General features: G+C 38.8%; 1 protein-coding gene across 2 annotated transcripts in view; it reads left to right on the top strand.

Moving 5' to 3' along the window:
- kif19 (kinesin family member 19) overlaps positions 1-22928 on the top strand; it is a 37327-nt gene that overhangs the window by 10554 nt on the left and 3845 nt on the right. Inside the window, exons 3-12 of one of the 2 annotated variants that reach the window (XM_053510869.1) lie at positions 12352-12462; positions 12631-12718; positions 14658-14794; positions 17405-17530; positions 18934-19128; positions 20464-20610; positions 21047-21169; positions 21263-21419; positions 21662-21833; positions 22070-22268. In XM_053510869.1, the coding sequence (XP_053366844.1) occupies positions 12352-12462; positions 12631-12718; positions 14658-14794; positions 17405-17530; positions 18934-19128; positions 20464-20610; positions 21047-21169; positions 21263-21419; positions 21662-21833; positions 22070-22268 (1455 nt within the window). Of the gene's footprint in view, positions 1-12351; positions 12463-12630; positions 12719-14657; positions 14795-17404; positions 17531-18933; positions 19129-20463; positions 20611-21046; positions 21170-21262; positions 21420-21658; positions 21834-22069; positions 22269-22928 lie in introns of both variants that reach the window. The other variant, XM_053510868.1, reaches the window with a different exon arrangement.

The following is a 22928-nucleotide window of genomic DNA, read 5'->3' as shown; positions in this document are numbered from 1 at the left end:
CGGTATGGCAAACACAAACTTTTCACAAACACGTTCCAAATCACCTAAATTCTAAACACACTTGCACCCTGTTACTCACTCACTCATCTTCTATACCGCTTTATCCTGTATTCAGGGTCGCGGGGCCTGGAGCCTATCCCAGGAGACTTGGGGCACGAGGCGGGGTACATCCCGGACAGTGTGCCAATCCATTGCAGGGCTGCACCCAGTTACCGAGGTGCATAAGTAGGGCTTGATTAATATTTCTTTCTTCAAAAAGACTCTACATGACTGTTTACTCCTCAGAGAGTAAATTAGGTCGAGTTCATAAAAAATAGTGCAGCTCCTCATTTACACATTTTTTTGCACTACACTAATGAGCAAAATGTGATTATATTGTATGTCTGGGTCTTGCATGTACCGTATTGGGAGGGTGTTTGTGGCTGGCTCTATGGCAAGTGTATTGTTTAATGGGTCAGCCTGGTCTCTCGCGTGACTAATTACACAGGACACAGACTGGCTGCCGTCTGCTCAACCAAACAGAAAAAGAGAGAGAATAATGGTAAAGTGCAGAAAACATGAAAGGATGCTGTGAGGGCCACACACACACACACACACACACACACACACACACACACACACCCAAGAGCTCAGAGAGCAAAAACAACAGGATCATAAAAACAGTCTTTCCTATATGAGTTATACAAATCCATCAACAACATGGACCTGTGTTTAAATAAGCCGCTATGTGCAAACACACTCTCCCACTGTTTTTCCGCTTCGCTGGAGTATCTTCGCTTTTACTGTCATTAATGAAGACCAGGTTGGCAAGAAATGCAATGTGGTAGAGAAAAAGAAACCTTAAATGAAAATTAAGCAGGAGACTTTCTGATGTGCACTGTGTTGAGAAGGGCCGGTTTTTCCATGAAATAAAAGCCTTTAATATAAGATGTTTACTGGTGGAAGCTTGTTGTCCGCAAGAGCTTATTTCAGCTGCAACAAATTGAAACACACATACAGTACTGTACAACCAAACATCTGGACAGAGATACATCAGCAGCAGTGGTTTAAAAAGACTTGCCATCTCTCTGAGCAACCCAGCTTTCTGTATCCTGCTTTAAATTAGTCTAACACCCTCTTTAATAAGCACCCAGCACACTTCACACCTATTTAACGATTAGGATTGCTTATTATTATGCTTATTATTATTGCACAGAATAATATCTCAGTATCTCAACGTGTTTTATTCCTTCTATTCCAAGCAGTTGGCTAATTTTGACACTGCGACTTTCATTATAACACTTATAAAATGTCTAATAAACCTGTCTTCATAGGAGAAATGACAAAACCTGTCTCCTAGTATGACATATGACAAACAATGATTTGACTTGGAGCTTCCACTTTTGTCATTGCCATGCTCTTACAGAAAATTAATCAATACCTTCGGACCAGTCAGATATGAGATTTCCAAAAAGATTATTATACTGTATTTAATAACACTATTTTCTTTTGATGATGGTGCTGCAATATGTTACCACATGTGTAATGTAAAAAGTTCTCTTTCACTTACCTATGCTACTGTGGTTTTAGCCATAATGCCAGTCAACAGAGTGAAAAGAAACAAGATAACAAGCTTGTGAAGACAAAGACATAACGCTAGTAAACTGTCTAAAGCTCTGGGAACGGGTGGTTTTTTTATGGTCTCAGTAATTGGCTGTTGTACTAGATAGCTGTGCAGTGCTGACCTTTATGTCATGGCCTCACAGTCAACTCTGCCCCTGCTTCCTAATTCTAATCACTGCAGCTGTTAAAGATGTTAACAATGCAGTCTCCTGTAGTGATCATATGGTGTACATGCTTTTAAGAGATAACCGAATTTAAATACATATGCATGAACAGTTATGTATTCGGTGTGTTACAGATATGAATATGACACACACTATTTGTTTATTTATTTTAAAGCTTCTTTCAATAAAAAGAGAGAAAATAAAAAAAGAAAAGAGTCTTATATAAAGCTTGTGGGTAAGAAAGTCTATATTCATGTCTTTATTAAGTCCCTGGTCAGGGACATGATGATTTCAATTAGGCTATTGGTTTGTTCATATTTTGAAAAACAGAACAAAGTAAATATGTTAGAAAATATTAAGAGCCTCTGAAGTAAAGAAATCGTCAGAGGTAGAATTTACACATCATCCTGGGAGCGCTTTATGGTGTTTTCAGGGGCGTAGTAGTAGATTTGTGGTAGTGGTAGCCTATCCCAAGAGACATGAGGCGGGGTACACCCTGTACAGGGGATTCATCACAGGTCACACACAAATACACACACGCTCATTTACACACTATGGGCAATTTGGGAATGCCAATTAGAATGTCTTTGGACTGTAGTAACCGGAGTAACCAGAGGAAACCCACCAAGCACGGGGAGTACATGAAAACTCCATGCACACAGACCCGAGGCGGGAATCAAACCCGAACCCTGGAGGTGCAAGGCGATGGTGCTAACCACTAAACCACTGTGCCACCATGGTAGATTTCATATTTTATAAAAATTAACAAATCAATCAGTTATTTAGTCAGTCAACCAGTCTTTCTGTCAATCAATACACATACAGATTATAATTGTGAGATATTTGGAAGTGTGTATGTGTGAGAAAAATGTGTCTAGATAATAATGAGATGAATGAATGATGAATGAAATTTCTCTGATGAGCAAGCCAAGGGTGACGGCGACGATGGCAAGAAAAAAACTCCCTGAGATGGCAATAGGAAGAAACCTTGAGAGGAACCAGACTCAGACTCAATCAGGGAACCCGTCCTCATTTGGGTGATAACAGATAGAAATGATATAAAATCGTGTGTTGTGCAGGTGAAAGTTCAATATAACAGAAGTAATTTAAATTAAGTTAAATGACAATAGGAAAAAACTCAACGGGAGCCAGACTCGATGGGAAACCCATATTCATTCAGGTAAAAAACATGCATAGGAAATATTTTTTATATATCTCTTAAAACATGGAAGGGATATAGGGTTAACGTTACTCAAGTCCTTGCTGGTATCGAGCTATACTTTGAGAATGGTAAGGTTAATAAAGACCAGACCAAGTCGCAGAGAAACCATCATCCGACTTCTTTCTATTACCCAAGGGCAATGTCAAACCCGCAGACAACTCACTTCAGTGTGTTCATCTTAAACCCTCATTCAGCAAGAGTAGCGTTGTGTGTAACCCTTAAAACATAAGGTTCGCCTAAAGCAGTGGAGAACATTGTACTGCAACTAGGCGCTGTGTATCAGGTATGCAGCTATGGAACACACAAGGTCCTAAGAACATCAGAAAGAGGACACGAGGTCCCTAGGGATCGTGGAATGAAGGTGCAGCGATCAGATAACTTTCACCTTCTTCAAGATCAGCTCTCAGCTTTGAATGGGTTGCTTAAAGGTCATGGGCTTTTCAAGGTCCCTGAGCTTTTTTTGTTTCTTTTTTGTTTGCCTCTTTTGTTTCAGGGCAGCCTGGTGCGTCAGTCATGTCCACGTCACAGTTGGAATCTGACCGTGGAGCACTACAAAGTACTTGTACAGTGTGAATAGTGTTTTGCAGTTATGCAAGAAAAAAGGGAGCACGATGTCAAGAAAGAAATAACATGTTTCTAGGATATTACGTGCCGCATAATATATACATTTACACCAAATCATCTGTGACATTAAATCTACAGACAGTTAAAGTAAATAACATAGATTATGTTGTTACAATCTAAGTTGATGCGTTGCTGACTTTGGGAGGAGATGGATCCAGGATACACTAGGGTAAGAACGTGAACTGGCAGAGGCAATCGGATATTCTGACCAACGTTCTGCTGGGAAACCTTAGGTTCTGGTATTCATGTGGATGTTACACTGAAATATACCACCTTTTTAGACATTGTTGCAGACCAAGTACACCCCTTTGTGGCAACAGTATTCTTAATGGCAGTGGCCTCTTTCAGGAGGAGAATGCACCCAAAGAGTTCATGGTTGCATCCAAAGTCCATAGATCTCTGGTCTGAGATGGACAAAGATGTCTGATCCATGGAGGTCCCATGGATCTCACAACTAGCAGGGCTTAAATGTTCTGCTGCTTTGTTTTGCAATTTGGTGCTGAAACTGATATCTTAGCAAATGAAAATACAGTATCCTTAGTGCAGTGTGGGCATGGCTGAGCATCAGCTGTGGACTAAAGAGCTGGACTTAAACTGAAGGAGGAAAGTAAGGTGTGTATAGGTTAAGGGGTAGCTGAACTCGTAGAGCTGCGTTGACTGGAAGATCGGTGTTACTTCTTGGCTGTCTGGTTGACGTGTTGCAGAACCGCCATCATGACGCTGGCATACGCCATCTGTGTCTGTGGTGGCAGCTGTTGGGTGGCAGCTTGGGCTTCCCTCGATAGTAAGGGGAGGAGTCACAGCCTGCAGGCAATGCCTTAAATCTGTGGTTTAAAAGAAGTCAAGGAGGAATTTAATTTCTTTCCAGTGTGCTATTCATAAAACTGGTCTGTGAATCTCAGTGTGGGGCCTGAACTCAGCACCATGACCTATTTGTGAAGCTGAACCCAGGTTTTACGAGCCCAGATGCTGCAAAGTTGTCCAGATAATCGAGATAATTAATCAGATAGCCACATAAAAATTTCATTTGTTGTATTGAGACACATGACCACAAAAGGATGATGATGGACAAGTTTATTTTCGTTTTACAAAATAGCGCCCTCCATCACTGTGGTCATGAACCTGTCAGAGGACATTGTGTTGGTGTGCATGTGTGTTAGGGACAGAAGTCTATTGAGATTTTGCTTCACTTGGAATAAAGTATTAAGACAGTGGATCCTGAGTTGGGTCACCCTTGCTTGTGTTCATTTCAGTTGTTTTTTGATCACACCAATGCATTAAAAAAAAATATATATATATGAAAACTTATTAGCGTAATGCAGTGTTCTACGGTGTCATAATCGCAAAGATATTGCACTGGCAATATACAGTATCGTGCAGATCCAACTTTTGAATATTTGCAAACATACAAGTTTAAAGAATCGCCTGAAACATGTATCACTGCAATGTTTTATCCCATTTTCTCTTCTCAACTGAAGTTTCTGTTCGCTTTAAAGTGCTTTCAGAAACAATACCAAGAACCTCTAACAGTACCAAGAACCTCTAACTCTTGAGAAAGCTGCAGGGGCTTATCTGGTGAATTAGTGCATGTAATGTGCATACATATCACATAGTGAATTACACCCCTCAGCATGTGTGTATTTAGTTGAAATAGAGTTACAACCCAATTCCTTTTTAATGCACGGACACTGTAGCTCACACACACACACACACACACACACACACATACACACACACAACTCCAGCAAGCCTACAGCCTCGCCACCACCATGCTGACAGCAGTAGGTGTCTGTGAACCTCCTTGTATCCATGACAACTGCCTTGTTAGGGGCAACACATTGGAAGATGGGAATGGGGTATCTGGGGGAAACAGACACACACATGCACACACACACACACAAACAAGCATGGATGAACATTCATGTGCATATTTGGACAGACTAACTGGTATCAACCCAAAATGCTGAACAAAAAGGACATTAGGACATTTAAAGAGGCTTGAAGAGAAGAAAAGCTAAAAACTTTTTCTTTGATGGACAAGAAGGAGACACAGAGATGCAAAATCTGTCAACTCTAACAACAAACGTGCACAGTATCAACGTAAATGCTGCAACTGAAGGAGATGGCGTCTATATAATTATCTAGACAAGTTCATCAGTCAAGTCTAATGACACAGTGTGAGAAACGAGCTGTTTTAGTGAAGACAGCTCTTGGCTCAGGCCGTATCACCAGTTTGTGGCCTGTGCTGCCTCCAGGACGTTTGTTGCTCTGGGTGTTTAGTTCCAAGGCGCAGTTGTATCAAATGTCCTTACATCACAGTTTTACCACCAATGACAACAGACCAGAGTGACTTTGGGTTTGTGAAACTTTTCTCATCTTAACACCTATGCATATGCTTTACCATATTTTAAACACACTTTGCATCCCATGCTTTGCCTTGGTGCCAAAACAGCCATCTTAGCCAGTTAAAAATGTCCTTGGTGCAATGTGGGCATGGTCGAGCATCAGCTGTGGACTGAAAGACTGGACTTGGACAGAAGCAGGTCAAACCAACAAGAGAAGGTGCGTATAGGTTAAGAGGGTAGCTGAACTCGTAGAACTGCAGCAAGTGGAAGATGGATGTTACTTTCCAGATGTCCTCATCGACATGTTGCAGAACCAGCTATCATGACACTGGCATACGCCAGCTTTGTGCGTGGTGGCAGCTGCTGGTGGGCAGGCTGGGCTTCCCTCGATTTCAGGGGGAGGAATCACAGTCTGCAGCCAATGCTTTAAATCTGTGGTTCAAAAGAAGACAAGGAGCAATTTAATTTCTCTCCAGTGGGCTATTCATAAAACGGCTCTGTGAATCTCAGTGTGGGGCCTGAACTCAGCACCATGACCTATTTGTGAAGCTGAACCACCTTGTTTGTGACACTGACCACTCGTTCATTTCTAACATTAGTATGTGATGTATATAACCATGCCTATGAAAGCCCCGTTAAAGTCTTTATTTTTGTGATTAATTTTTTCTACACAAGTAGAATAGTTCAATGCAATGAATCACAAAAATGTTTTTAGGGTTTTTACCTAATAAAAAAAAACAAAAAAAAACACAACAACGCCATTTTAAAAGTCTCAAATTATTCAAGTACAGAAAGAAAAGAAAACATCAAAATTTGCTAGGGATCATATGGTCTGATGAGTCCAGACTGACCAGAGTGATGGGCATTTAGGGTAAGATAGGAAGGGCATCAAGTGATGCAGCCATCATGCATATTGCGCACCGCACAAGTGTACAAGCCTCTGGAGGCAGTGCTATGATCTGGTTCAGTTCTGGTTTACACTCAGCAACGTCATGTGGCTATACAAGGAATTCCGCTGATGACCTAAAAGACCAGGTTATCACATCCAATGGAGCTCTTCTTCCCTGATGGCACAGGCATATTCTAGGACTCAAATTATGTAAGAGTGATTCTGGGAGCATCATGAACTGGTCACCAATTAGATTTTTTTCTGAAATCAAAGCTAAAAGTGGTTGAATGAAATCTTGTGAATGAAACAAAACACATATATCTTAATATACATACAAGATACTGTACATACAGTACATGCATACACATGTAATGGTGGTTATGTCATTTACAGTTATGAGCTCTGATCTTATCCTCAGAGGGTTTCTCTCCAGAGTGAGCTACTTGCTCCCTGAGCACTCAGTAACACAGAGGGACTTAGTTTCATAACATTATGTAATGCTTGTTTTTCTCTGTGCTCCTGCATCTACATTACCCATAATCCTGCTTCGTTTATCTGTTTTTCCTAATCATGTATGTCCATGTATGTTTGGGCTCATAACCACAGGAGGTGTTAACAGAATTTAAGCTTATTTCCACAAGGGACCTGTTTAACTTGGGGGGGGGGTAACAATAGTAACAATTTTAATGAAAGACAGTCAATTCAAGTGATCAGACAAATAGATTAATAATACCAATTAATACACATTAAAATATAGTGATGATCTGTAGCTTATAATGAACATCATTTTTTCGTGCCTCCTTTTTTGGATTCCCGTACCCAACTTTCATTACTATATCAGATATTGAAACCATGCCAGTAACTGTCCCTGTTGTGCTGGAAATGCCAACCTGATAGTGTAGCTTGTCTTGGCAGCCTCTCTAACAGGAGTTACACTCCCTTTCACACACCTCCATTATGAGGGATAGATATTTTAATCAGCTGGAAAGCATCCAGAACCGTCCTCCCTTTCCCACTGAATCCTCCCCTGCTTCTTAATTGGTAACCTGATAATCCCTAAGGACTTGTATTGTCACCCCTGACCACTGTGCTTTTATTTGTCCTAATTTAAATAATACCATATCGCTAATTGATTCCGTGTAATCCGTAGCCTGTTGTGTTGAACTTGGCATATTGGTGCTGCAGGTTAATAATTCACGTACTAGCACTCTTGGCTTGATTCATGTATGGCCTGGGGGGTGCGTGTTGAAACCTTAGCAACAAATTTGAGCATATGACGCGTAGGCTGGAGTTCAGCTTGGCTGAAAATGTTTTTATGGACTGCTGCTTCGTCATCATGCCTCAAAGGTTTTGTCATACTTCAGTTCCCATCTCATTTTGCTACTTTATGAAAACATAAATTAATCAGAAGAGCATTGTGCTGCCTAATACAGTGAACATTTGCTCATTCTAGTACAGATACATAACAAAGATTTTCACCTTTCTTTAAGGATCCCTATTTAGTCGCTAGCCCCAGTCTCTTTCTCTTTTTAGGCTCTCCATCTCTTCAGGCTGCTGTGATCAGCATTTGTCTTGAGTTAGAATAGGAGGAATGTTATGCACATAATTAATAAGTAATGCAGGAATTAGTGCTGGCAATCGTTAAAGAATTTAATTTAATCACAGTCATAGTCTGTGATTAATCTCGATTAATAGCTTCTCGATTAATCTCGATTAATCTCGATTAATCATACTTTTAAAATACTCAGATTAATTCATTATAAACGTGCAATGTTGGAATAAAGAAACGCATGGCAAACTTGTTGAAGGAAACCGATTGTGCAGTTTTATAATATCTCAAACGTTAACATATCTCCCAAATCGTACCAGGATCGCATGCAGTGGGTGGGTAGTATGGGGTGTGGCAGTGCACCACCAGCAGGACTCGAACCTGGATCCTCAGTTTCAAAAACCAACAACCAATAGGCTTAGCCATCTAACCCATCTGAGCCACTGTAACTACAGCTTGTGTTTAATGTATTACCCCTGAAGGTAGCTCACGCACACAACTTTCACCATTCAGTACACCTGGTGATGTTTCCTCAGTCATCTTATTATTTGTACTAAATGGGCCATTGTCATACATAGCCGCTTAACCGCGCTGCCATTATGGGAAGCAATTAGGGTCAAACTTGGTTATATGATTAATTTGCTCTGAAAATATTAATGTGTTAAAATTTGTAAATGAATCATGTGCAAAAACAAAAGCTATAATGTTTCACTTTTTCTTACACTGAATGGGAAAAAAATTATGAACACTTTAACATATTAATGTTGCGCACAGGGACATTGTCATGCTGGAACCAGGGTTAGGCCTTTAAGTTACTGTTGAAGGGAAGTCGTAATACTACACAACATAAAGACATTGTATACAGTTATCTGTTTCCAACTTTGGGGTATATAGTGTGTTAATTGTGTTATATTAAATATATATTCACCATAATTTCCCATTTTATATATATATATATATATATATATATATATATATATATATATATATATATATATATATTCTATGTATATATATATATCTATGTACTGTATATACACATTTTACTGTATATATGTGAGAATGGGAAATTATGGTGAATATATATTTAATATAACACAATTTGAGCTTTAGAATAATGGGGTAACTAATTTTTCTGATAAGTAATTTATAATATTTTCTAATTTTTATATTCAATTGGAAGTTATTGTATTATTGTAAATCATGCATTATTTAAAACCATGTCAGTTTATGTGTGTGGATTTTGTTCATTTCCTTGTGTGATCATGTGATCATGTCCTTTTTTAGATCTACCAGCACATTTGTCATTTTAAATAAAGGTTTTATATGTACAGGCAATATAAACTTTTTTGCATTTGTATATATATATATATATATATATATATATATATATATATATATGTATGTATATATATATATATATATATATATATATATGTATATATATATATATATATATGTATGCATTCTAACAGCCTGCTAGTAGAGTGATGTCGATTAAGGGGAAAAACAAACGATAAGCTCCAGTAATCAATTAAGTTAATCAAACACACTGTAATGTAGAGTTGGGTGGAGATCCTAACACAGTAAGGAGTGCCAAACGACCCACTGTGCAGCTGTCTCAGTGTGTGTTTGCATGTGTTGGTGCTGGGTTACTTATGAGGCACACGCCATATGGAGAATAGTAGGACAGTGTTCGTTAATGAAGCCCTTAATGTCAGATCCACACGCAAACACATTTATTAATAGTGTGCCGGTGTTGTCACTGATGCCTAGATTTGTAGTTGAAACAAGTATGTTTGTATTTACAGTTATATAAATATTTTATAATAATTACAATTAAATTATTTCTTACATGCACAGTGAAATTATTATTATTTTTTTCCGTATATCTCAATTTGGAAGCTGGGATCAGAGCGCAGGGTCAGCCAGGATACCGTACACCTAGAGCAGGGCTTGCTCAAGGGCTCATTATCAGTGGCAACTTGGTAGTGCTGGGGCTCAAACCCCTGACCTTCTGATCAGTAAACCAGTATTGTGCAGCCTTAACTGATTGATGCACAACTGCCACATAGAAATTATATTTTATATAGATGTTATAAGATGTCTTAGATGTTTTTAAATTATAAAAATAATAATTTTATTAATATAAACTATATAAGGGACAATTATTACTTTTTTTTCTTGATGTACTCAAAAAGGATTGTTGAAGATAATTGGTATGTTGGATTTGGTGTAACATTTGGATATATATATATATATATATATATAGCTGAGGAAATACTTTCTCATTACATATTTTTCTTTTCAGTTTTCATCTCTTATAGACTTGAGTTTGCCTTGTTTGATGTTTTAATTGTCCTCTTTTAAAAGTCAGATCTCCCTTCGTGCATTTCAAACAATAGGCTTCAAAGCGGCAGTGTGTGTATTTCAGCTCTCATCAAAAGAGTGGGGGGCTGAGTATCAGCCAGTCACAGCCAGCTGCAGCCTCAGCAGTGGGCTTCACAGCACTTCAGCATGAGTAGAGCTCTTGACACAACAAGGTTCGAGCGTCATGGCCATTTTCCATGCAACAGAATAATTTCTAGAAAATAATCTGCAGAAAAGAGGCCAGAATGAGTACACACTGATCTTATGAACCCCATCATCAACTCAGCAAAAGTAATATTTGCCCTCTGGTTTTCAGAACGCTTTCAACTCAGAATGTATCAGAAATTATTTTCTAGTTCCTTAAAGTTATATCTGCTGTGAACAATGTTTTATTCAACTCCAGGATAAAATATTTAAATTCTATATTTGTGTTCTGCAAACATTTATATCTACAATAAGTATTTATTTCTGCTCCTTATAATCAAACCAATGGATCTGAATGGATGAAAATGTGAATAAATGGTGTTATGGAGCTAGTCTTATGTGGTTGGTGCATAACTTTTTATACATGAATTTTCAGTAGGAAAACTTTACTTTACCATCAATAAAAACAAACAAACAAACAAACAAACAAACAAACAAACAATATATATTTATTGTATATATTAACAGTATAAGTGTTTTTTTTAATTACATGGTTTACATTCGTCTATTAGTCTATTTTACTAATCTATTAAACATGTTTTTCCTGTAAATTAATATAGTATTACTTGGTGCCAAAATCCTGAATCTTATTTTTTTTTATTACTGTATGTTGAGACCTTATGTTTATTAAACGTATTGCCTTGTTAAGTCAAATCAGATACAGCTTTTTAATTTGATATTATTTCATATGTTTTTTTCATGTTTATAATAATAAATTTTTTGTTAATTTTCACCAGTTACATTAGATATAGTGTAGTATTCAGATTGTATGGGGTCATTATGTCAAATTAATAGGTAGCCTTTTGAAATTTGCATGAACTTAAAGGTGACAGTTAAAGATAGTAAATTTGTATTAGAGAGGTAGATAGGGTTAAACTTGCACCGAGTACACTGTAACTTTGAAAAATGCATTTTGCCCTGGAACGAGGATTGTGGAATTTAGCTCAGATTACTTACATTGTACTCGTCGCCTGGGTGACAAGAACATTTATAATGACCAAGGCCTACCGTAATGTACTTATATCCTCCTCCATTTTAAATTAGGACAGATTTAAAATAATATGCTTTTAAACTATCAGAGTAAAAAAAAAACACTGTGAATAAAAAGTGGAATTTTTTTTTTGTAAATTTATAGTACTATTATAAATTAACAAATGAATAAAAACTTTTACAATCTATGGTTTGTGTGATGTGATTGCACAGTAAAGAGCTTATTTATATAATCTGTTGTGTAGACAGTGTTACATCCAATAGTGTTATGCAGCATTTGGATCCTGAATCTACATGTAAATGCATATGCATCTGCTAATTATCCATTAGAGTGACAAAAAATCTCTTTTTCTCTCTCTTTCTGTCTTTCTCTCTCTCTGTTTCTCTCTCAGATGGTGGTGCTGATGGACCCTCTGGAGGATCCAGACGACATCCTGCGAGCTCATCGTTCCAGGGAAAAGACGTACATGTTCGATGTGGCCTTTGACTACACAGCCACACAGGTAGATCTCAGTCTGATCATGTGAAGTCCATGTGACCATAAGGCGCACCATAAGCATCAAGTATAAAGTCAAGCAAATCTAAGTATTTTCTGCATTGTCCCATCTGTATGTATATGTGGTATAAAAGCTGACTATAAAGACAGAAACCTTCCTGTGTGTTGTGAACAGGAGGAGGTATACAGGGCAACAACAAAAGGGTTAATTGAGGGCCTTATTTCTGGATACAATGCCACTGTGTTTGCCTACGGACCCACAGGTTAGTGTGTCATCCTTTACTCTGTATGAGGAATGTGTGTGCTTTCTAAAAAGAAACTAATGTTTTCTGGTTATTAGTCAAGGAGACATCCAGTTTCTAAGAGCAGATGAGTTTCGAAGAATTCTCAAGCCTTAAGACATTAATTGGTTTGGTTTGTTTGGTCTCCATGGTGAAAGCTGTCTTGACTTTATACAGTTTCTGTGAAAACACTAGCCATTTCATCGCAAGGCTTACGGTATATGTCTTGTATTTTTTAAATCCATTTGCTAATTGTGAGATGATCTGCATTTAAAACATTACTAAGCCTTCAAGCCTTCTTCTTCAACTTTGGTAAAATTTTATTTGCATAGAGTTAAATTTATGAAAAAGAAGTAAGAAGATCTGTGACAGGATCTGTAGTAGTATTGACTAATTAAAAAATCGCCACAGTGAACCATCCAATCAACACACAAGCCTATCATGTGTTTCCTCCAAACCACGTAACGGCACCGACCGCACCTTTTCCAACTGCTCGCTCACACACATTTGGGAGCAGTATAACACACTCGGAGGACAGCGTTATCTGCTCCTTCTGCTTGTGTGAGCTCACAGACGCCCCGTATTGGCTGTAGAGCCATGATTAATGTGGGAGCACTAAGTGCCTCCCATTCCACCCCGCAGAGAGAGCTCGGCCAATCAGCTCTCTCTAAGCCCCCGGCTGCAAGAGGCTACAGCATCACCCGGGGATCATACCACAACCCTCTTATTTTATCCAGGCTTGGGACAGACACTGCTTCCAGTGGCTGGGGTATGGGCTATGGGTGGTAATTAAACCCAGGTGAGAAACCTACGACTGAGCTGCCAAACAGCTTATCAAAAAAAGCCAGCATTTTAAAAGAAAACTAAAAACTGTATTATGATTTGTTTCTAAAAGGTATTTTCATCACCAAATAAATGCTCCTTCCATATTAGGCAGAGATTCAAGAAATATTAGAATATCATAATTTGATATGCTTAAAGCTTAACCATACACATATAACTTTGTCACATAATAGTAAGTTTTGTCACATAATATTGGACTTTTGAACACTACTCTGTAGCTAAACTTGTAAATCCACTGTTTATGTTGGGTGGGATTAGGTGAATCTTATCATGGAGCAAGATTTGCATTAAATCCCATGTTTACTCTCTATTTTAATCACTGTCCATTTTTAAAGCCAGCGTAAGGTCTTTGACTTTCTGAGAGTTGCCTATAAAAAGCACAGGAAATATAAAACCTAATCCTGAACAGCAGGAAAGAACCTTTGGACTCATTGGGCTATTTCCATTAACAGATGTTCTCTCTATTTAAATGATATAGAAATGGTTGGTGTAAAAACATAATTCTAATACAGGAGAATGATACATGGTCAAACGTTGAAGGATAATTGACTATGATATTCATATTTGTTTTAGGCTACACTATTTCCTTGGTATATTAACCTCCTGTCTTCTGGGACGGCTTTCCTCTAAACTGGATTGTGTCTGTGGGGATTTGTGTTCATTCAGCCTCAAGAGCATTAGTGAGGTCAAGCACTGATTTTGGGTGTGGCGTCCTGGGAGATAGTCAGTATTCTAGTTAATCCTAAAGGTGTTCAATGGGGTTTAGGTCCAGGGCTCAGTGACCACTCGGAAAACCCTGTCTTTTTGGACTTCACTTTATGCATGGAGCATTGACATGCTGGAACACATTTGGGACCCTTCGTTCCAGTGAAGTAAAATTATAATGCTATAAAGTCAACTTTTACACCAATAACATTGTGGCAGCAGTTCAGGGAAGTGAACATATGGATGTGGTCGTCAGCTGTTCACAAACTTTTGGTCTTACTGTGTAGTCTGTGTCTGTTCATGAGTATATACTGTATTTGAATATTTTGCTGTGTTTGTGTGAATATGTGTGTGTGTGTGCACTCACTTATAGGTTGTGGCAAGACTTACACTATGTTAGGCACGGATAAAGAGCCTGGCATCTATGTCCGCACTCTTAATGACCTGTTTAAAGCCATTGAAGAGACCAGTGACGACATGCAGTACAGCGTTTCCATGTCTTACCTAGAGGTAAGATTACAGCTGTCTACTAAACTCAAAATGCTCTGTCCTTGTAAATTTAAATATACGAGATATTTACCTGTGGCCATTATTGCCATTATAATATTTTACACATTTTCTGGAATGCGTTATTATTGTTCAAAAACATATTGTATAAAAGGTATTTGTTTAACATTGATAACCAATTATTCCAGTTACCGCTAGTACAGTGGTACAGTTACTGTTATGATAGTGCTTGAATGAGGAGCTATTCAGAGCCAATTTCCCTGTCATAATCTATTGTTTACTGTAAGTGTTTGATTCTTTAAACCCATTGAATTAGGATATAGACTGGACAGAGTGTGTGGCCATCAATCTGACAGATCAAAACACCATTCAGTAAGAAATAAAATGTGGCGGGACCTGTTTCTAGGAAAATAACCAACAATGGGGATACAGTACGTGATGCACAGAGTCTCTTACCACCACAAAGTGGTAGCAATTTCCAGTAAAAACGCTTCCTGGAGTATTTATACTACGGCAACTTTCCGGCAATTGCAGGTTGCAATTAATGGTAGACACGTCATAATTGTTGACATTTATATTTTATATTCATAAATATTTTATATTTAGTAGGGATAATGTTGTGTAACATAGCAGTTATAAACAGTCATTCCCTTGCCAGATCCTCATTCGTTTGCGTATGTGAAATGCAAACTTTACCCATCAATAAACTTACTAAACTTAATAATTACTCAGCAGTATGGTAGTATATTTGGGACCATCCCAGAGCCAAAATCAGTTTTTTTTTTAACTGCATACGAAATACATTTCTTTATCTCCCAAACTCCCTTGCCTTGTGCTTCACAGGGTTGCCAGATAACATAGATATAATCTCCAAATTACTCTAATAATAATAAAAACACACACACCAAATAATTACATATTTACTAGAATTGATACAGTAGTCCAATTATATATATAAAAGTGCTTTTAAGCATAAGACGTCTTAAATCATGTTTTCATTGTTGATGATTAGCAGAACATTCTGGCTTTAACTATTCTTCAAGTCTCACAAGTAACAAATTGAAAAGCAAAATTATATTTGTCTTCCTTTTTTGTGACCAAAAACTGTAACCATTGAACTTTGCACTCGTTCTGAAAACCTAGAAAGTGTATCGTGGATAAAAGTGCATGTGAAACAGTGTATCGCTCATATATGAGAATGCATCAGCTTATTCCATTAACTTTCTCTTTCCCATGTCTATCACATCATTACTGTCACCAGTTTCGCCTGCTTCTCCATAATAAGGTTCTACTTCTAAACTTTCATAACACATTCTTTCCACATTATAATAGCGCCTTAAAACCTAAAAAAAACAGCATGCATAAAAACGAGAGAAATGTCTGTACCATGAGTTATAACACACTTGTCATTATGTGTCAAATGTAAAAGAAAAGCCTTGATCGGAAAGTGACTGAGAGCTTTATTCAGCCAACAAGACCCTGGCAGCAAAGAGAAAGAAAAGAAGGGAAGATAATTGATTGATCTTTATTAAAAAGCCCCCTTCCAAGAATTTGAATGGACCAGCTGTCAGGTCATGTACAAGGGCACAATCACACACAGGTTGGTCATGTAAAGGTTACAGAGCAGCATGTTAATAACACAGGATATGCAGGACTTTGGGTAAAAAAAAAAATGTCACTCTGAACACCAGCCGTGTTACCTGTCTGAATGCTGTGATGATAAATCAGAATTGATCACTGAGATCACACAGAGTTACTGGTTGATCTCTGGCCCTGGAGGAGCTGCTTTGCCTTTTTCTGAGGACGTGAATATTTGTCTCTACTCACACACACACAAAGAAGTTGAAGGCTGGTTTACGACTGCGATTTGGAAAGGACCCATCTGGTGCCATTCTCTGTCTCATTAGCTTCCCTTAAACACACACATAGACACACATTTTGGGGACATTGTGCTCATGTAACATATCATGGAAATACACATCCTATTTAGTGAAATGTAAGCACAAGACATATTTAATCTGCAACTGTAATCTTACCTTTCACTTACAATGAATTGATAGTGTCTAGGGATGAATACGCATGTTATTGTACTGTATATGTGCTTTCAAGCCTATTTATTCCTCTTCTTTCATACTGCAGAAAACTAAAGAACCAAATGTCATCCATGTTATTCTCTCTCTCTCTCTCTCTCTGTGTCTTTCTTTCTGTCTCTCTCTCCCTCTTTCTTCTCCATTTGTGCATTTAATAACTTCCGTCCATTTCAGGGAGCTTTTATATACTTCGTCATCACCCTGGAATAATTACCTTCTTAGAAGACATGAAAGCATCCTCGCTAATATGGAGAAAATGATCCATTTGGTGATGCTAAAATTACAGCTTTTGAAGTGTTCCCAGTTGCTTGGCCTGTGGTTAGGCTCTGTACCTGGATAAATGAACCTCTGTGAGGTTTTTACAGTGTTGTACAGTGTTGTAAAGCAATGTTCTTTTCAGTCCAGGACATACTGAGAGACATGCTATATTTATACAGTGGAGAGAAATGCATTTCTTGTAAATATTGCACTAATGAATAATGATGTTAGGATTCTAGAATTGAATACATTGTTTTCTTTAAAGATTTATAATGAGATGATTCGTGACCTGTTGAATCCATCATCTGGCTTCCTGGACCTGAGGGAGGACTCAAAGGGAGAGATCCAGGTTGCTGGCATCACGGAGGTCTCCACTATTAATGCCCGTGAGGTCAGTTACACACATCATCATAGTCATAATCAAGTGGAAATGAATATCTGAACTATTTTTTTATTGCCTTTTTTGAATGCCTTTGATAGCCTTAAGGGCCAGAATTTATTTAAAGATAAGAATATGTCAGTATTAATATGGGATAAGTTATCTTTATCCAGAAATGTGTTACAGTATGTGGGTACTTCATAGATGCTTGATATTCTAGACAGCTTTTTCTTGCTATTGAAATGACCTATTTGCTTTTAGTAAGCCTGCCAGTAAGACTTTAGAGGTATAGAATTCTTAGATAAAGAGGTTTCACGATGCCATCTAGTCTATCCCAATGATGAGCCATAGAGATAAGTGCAGGATTTGCTAAGTTGTCTGAATTTCAACCTAAATTAATTTGACTCCCAGTACTGTATCGATACGCTTTTGGACACCCAACTTACAACTTTTAATCTTCGAGGTAATTTGGTGTTAACTCTACACATGTGAATTAAATTCATGTGAATTCATTATTGTACAGTATAAGAGACAAACAAGATGACAAAAGTGATCATTATTTTATATGTGCATGTGTATATTTGTATTATACTGCTCAAAAACATTAAGTTACACTTAGCCCGGTTTAAATAGAACTATGCATACACATACAAGGGCCGTGTTCTCTTAATTGTTTGGGCAATATACTGTATATGGCAATAATATATACAGCAATTAAATAGGCGAGATTATTTACATACTGTATATTTCAAAATTCTAAGTAAATAATGTTCTGTTCAGTAAGATGTCCAGTATATTAGCTTAAGCTATATTTTTTGTGTAAGTCTTTGTACTGTATGGTAAACGATGGCAGGACACAATTGTAAAAACTCAACATGTTCTTTATTAAGGACAGTCTATAAATCATGGGCACAGATACAGGCAGGGGTCAGAGTACAGACAGATAGCAAAGTGATTAAGAAAACGTTTTAAAAGGTTTATCCTGGTCAGGGTTGTGGTGTATCTGTAGCTTACCCAGGAATTGAGTCTGGTAGTGATGTCAGTTCATCATCAGTTGCATCACCATGCACACATATTCACACCTAGAGGTGAACTTAAGTTACCCAGTCAGCCTTGTGAGATGTTTTTGGGGAGTTAAGGAGAAACCTGACACCTTGAGGAAACCCACATGAAGACAGGGAGAACCTGAACAGAAACCACACGGCCAGTAACCTGAGCTCAGGATTGAGCTGTGGAACCTGAAGCTGTGAGCTCAGCAATGCTATCTGCTGCTTAACTCCACTGACAAAAAGCATAGCTTCATCCTTAACTCCTCAAAACAGCTCTTTAAATAAAGTGACAATAATAACAAAACTGAGATTATACATAATTGATGTACGCAAGTTTGGTTATATCTTTGTGCTTTCCGGGATTAGATCATGGAGTTGTTGATGAAGGGGAATAAGCAGCGGACTCAGGAGCCAACAGCGGCCAATCAGACGTCCTCGCGCTCTCATGCCATACTCCAGGTAGCCGTGCGGCAGCAGAGCCGCTGCAGGGATGTCCTGCAGGAGGTCCGTTTCGCTCGGCTCTTTATGATCGACCTTGCTGGCTCGGAACGTGCTGCACAGGTACTGAACAGCACACACAAACCATTCACTGTGCACTTGTCTCATAACAACACTACAACATTGTTGTAAGTGTATTTTTGCTATATTTAATACTATGATGTTTTTTTACACCCATGTTATGCTATTTTTTATTGTAATAAATTAGCTGTAACTGTACTAGTAAAAAAAAAGTAATGCATTTACTGTAATACAGTACAGAATGGAGAAATTGGGTTTCTTGGTAAAAAACATGTATTCATTAGAAAATCTATTAATTTTGTGAAACATTCTTTAAATATATATTTAATCTTCTTTTATTATTAGCTTCTTTTAAGAGTTACTTTTTAAGCAGGTTTTTTTGTAGTTAAGAGAAAAACAATTGCATGGCAGCATGTTTTTTTTGTGTGGAAAGAAGGTTTACCATGGTAACAGTTATAACTGTTAATCAACCTCAGTCTCTTGTTGAAAGTGAATATAGAACCCAACAACTGGTTAGTTCAGAGACAGGCCTGGTCATAGAATAATTTTCGAGATCATTGAAATGTTCGGGGCAGCACAGTGGTGTAGTGGTTAGCACTGTCGCCTTGCACCTCCAGGGTTCGGGTTTGATTCCCGGCCAGGCTCGATTCCTGTCTCTGTGTGCATGAAGTTTGCATGTTCTCCCCGTGCTCGGTGGGTACTCCGGTGTTCTTCCACTGTCCAAAGACATGCAGGTTAGGTTAATTGGTGTTCCCAAATTACCTGTAGTGTGTGAATGGGTGTGTGTATGTGTGTGTGCCCTGCCATGGATTGGCACCCTGTCCAGAGTGTACCCTGCCTCATGCCCTAAGCCTCCTGGGATAGGCTCCAGGTCCCCGTGACCCTCAATACAGAATAAAGCGGTATAGAAGATGAGTGAGTGATGTTCAGCACAGTGGCTTTGTGGTTAACGCTGTCGCCTTGCACCTCCAGGTTTCGTGTTCGATCTGGGTCTGTGCGCATGTAGTTAGCATGTTCTTGTTCATGACAGGGGCTTGGTGGGTTCCGGGTACTCCAGTTTCCTCCCACAGTACAAAGACATGCAGATTAGGCTAACTGGCACCCCGTCCAAGGTTTACCCTACCTTGTGCCCTAAGTCTTTTGGGATAGGCTCCAGCCCCCCACACGCGACCCTGTATACAGAATGAAGCAGTATGGACGATGAGTAAATGTGTAAGAGGGTAAATCTGTAAAAACGTTAAATGAAAAGAAGAGAGAAGAGTATATGGGGGAGAAATGGTCCCAGTTTACTGACATTGGATCCCGGTAAATTTTAACAGTAAACATTTTATACTTGCAGTATACTTTGTAGTAATCCATTTCTTATCCCACTTTTAGACACAGAACAGGGGACAGAGGCTGAAGGAAGGTGCTCACATAAACCGGTCTCTTTTGGCACTGGGAAACTGTATAAATGCTCTGAGCGAGAAAAATGGCAACAAATACATCAACTACAGAGACAGCAAGTTGACGCGACTGCTTAAGGTTAAAACACAAAGCTTGTTTTTTTGTGCCTATGATGAGTGACAAATTAAAGATAAAACTAACAGAATTTCTTAGTAAGGTGTAGGACTACAATGAGTCGGAATACAACTAAATTCTTTTCTCAATCATGCACCAACATATTCGAGTTTGTATGTGGTATTCTGAACTTTGACACCAAGATTTTCATTTTTGCTGTCTCCATTATTACTAATAATTGGACTGTTTGACCTCTGAAGTGGATCCAAATCACGGCAGAAACATAACCCACACCATAGCAGACACGCCAATTCTTTAATCTGTCACCCATCTGCAGCAGTGTAGCTGCTATCTTGTTCCTCTTTTATTCGAAATATCTGTCTTTTTATATATTTTCTGGCATTTAATAATGGGTAGCTCTACAAATGGGAGAAACTTATCTCTTATGTCTGACTGACAGGACTCTCTTGGTGGGAACAGTCGGACAGTAATGATAGCTCATATATGTCCCGCTTCATCCGCCTTTGAAGAGTCCCGTAACACTTTGGCTTATGCTGATCGTGCCAAAAGCATCCGCACACGGGTAAGGACACACTCACACACACACACACACATGGAAACACATCTAAGTACACAATGTTAATGTATTAATCTTACTCTCTCTCTCTCTGTGTAGGTGAAGAGAAATTTGTTGAATGTGTCTTACCATATTGCCCAGTACACCAGCATCATCGCAGACCTGCGCAGCGAGATTCAGAGGCTGAAGAAAAAGATCGGTGAACAGTCTGGTCGTCAGAGCAATGCTGACAGAACAGACATACGGCATGTGCAGGGTACTTTCACTTCTTCCTACTTTTATCTCACAGAGCCGATTTACATTCATAACCGACATTAAAAGTGTTCTTATTAATCTTACCTCTCTATAACTGAGTACTTTACAGGCAGCTTACACCTGGTTACATACTGACGCAGACTCCTCCCACACACCATAGCAACTATCTGACAGCAATATGACACTTGTTGCCCTTCCACACAGACTCCAGCTCACTGTTGCCCCCTTGTGTTGTTGTAGCAGAGGTCCACGCTCAGTCGACACAGCAGAGCCGTGCTGAGATGGACCAGCTGAGGGAACAGTTAATCGAAGCCTTCAGACAGCAGATGGAGATCAGAAAACAGCTAATGGAGCTGGAGAACACGAACATGGAGATCCAGATTGAAACGTCCAAACACCTGCTAACCATTGCGGAGTGAGAATATATTTATATACTGACACACATATGCATGAATAAGGCACGGAAAAGATGATTCAGACAAAAACATAATAATTATTATGAGAAATATGTGTTTACACTGTACCGTGCAAACAACATTTCATCTATTTGGTCACAATGCAGACATGCATTTGGCTGGGAAATTTCCCCCAGTGAAATTTAGGTGCATCCCAGGCTGGTCCTGATCTGTGTGTGTTTTTATGTCTGTGAAGTTGGGAGCAAGAACGCAGCAGGCACCACAGGAAGTGGCAAGGTGAACGGAGGAAAGAGAGTTTTAACAAGGATGAGAGCGAGAAGGATTCCGACACTCCGGATTCTCCACCGGACAGCACCGAGACTCAGGAGGTGGCCATGGCCAGAGAGACCCTGGTCACGCTCATGGCAGAACAGAAAAAAATACGCAAACAAAAGGTAAAAACTTACATAATCGCAGAAACATGGGGGGAAATGACTCCTTTTTAAAGAACTTACTGACCAAAGCTCTTTATTCCAATAAGAACAGTAGTGACAATATGTAAATGCACCTCCGATTTTGTGAGAGTCAGACTGAGCATCTAAAACTTTTGCAGTCTATACTGTACCTCTTGAGAAAGGCGTCATGGTGGCTTAGTGGTTAGCACTGTCGCCTTGCACCTCCAGGTTCCGGGTTCGATTCCTGGCCTGGTTCGAATCCCTGACTCTGTGTGCATGTTCTCCCCGTGCCTGGTGATTTCCTCCCACAGTCCAAAAAACATGCAGATTAGGCTAATTGGCATTCCCACATTGCATGTAGTGGATGCTTGTGCCCTGTGATGGATTAGCAACCCATCTAGGGTGTACCCCACCTTGTGCCTTACGTTTTCTGGGATTTAGCGGTGTAGACGATGACAACGACCTCTTGAGCAGGAATTGTTGCCGACCTGCAAACATTTGGTGTTCTTTACATTGGGATGATAATTATTACATACAAAAATAAAATAAAAAAAGCCTGTGATTTTTTTTTTTTTATAAAAACAAATTCAATGTTGTCACTGGAATGAAATAATTGTGAATATAAGCACACTAGGTGTGACTTTGGATCTATAAGGTGGT

This window comes from Clarias gariepinus, chromosome 14 (assembly GCF_024256425.1).
Source record: "Clarias gariepinus isolate MV-2021 ecotype Netherlands chromosome 14, CGAR_prim_01v2, whole genome shotgun sequence".
Classification (NCBI taxonomy): domain Eukaryota; kingdom Metazoa; phylum Chordata; class Actinopteri; order Siluriformes; family Clariidae; genus Clarias; species Clarias gariepinus.
The sequence above is the reverse complement of the archived record's forward strand: the minus strand, read 5'-3'. Positions and strand labels throughout refer to the sequence as shown.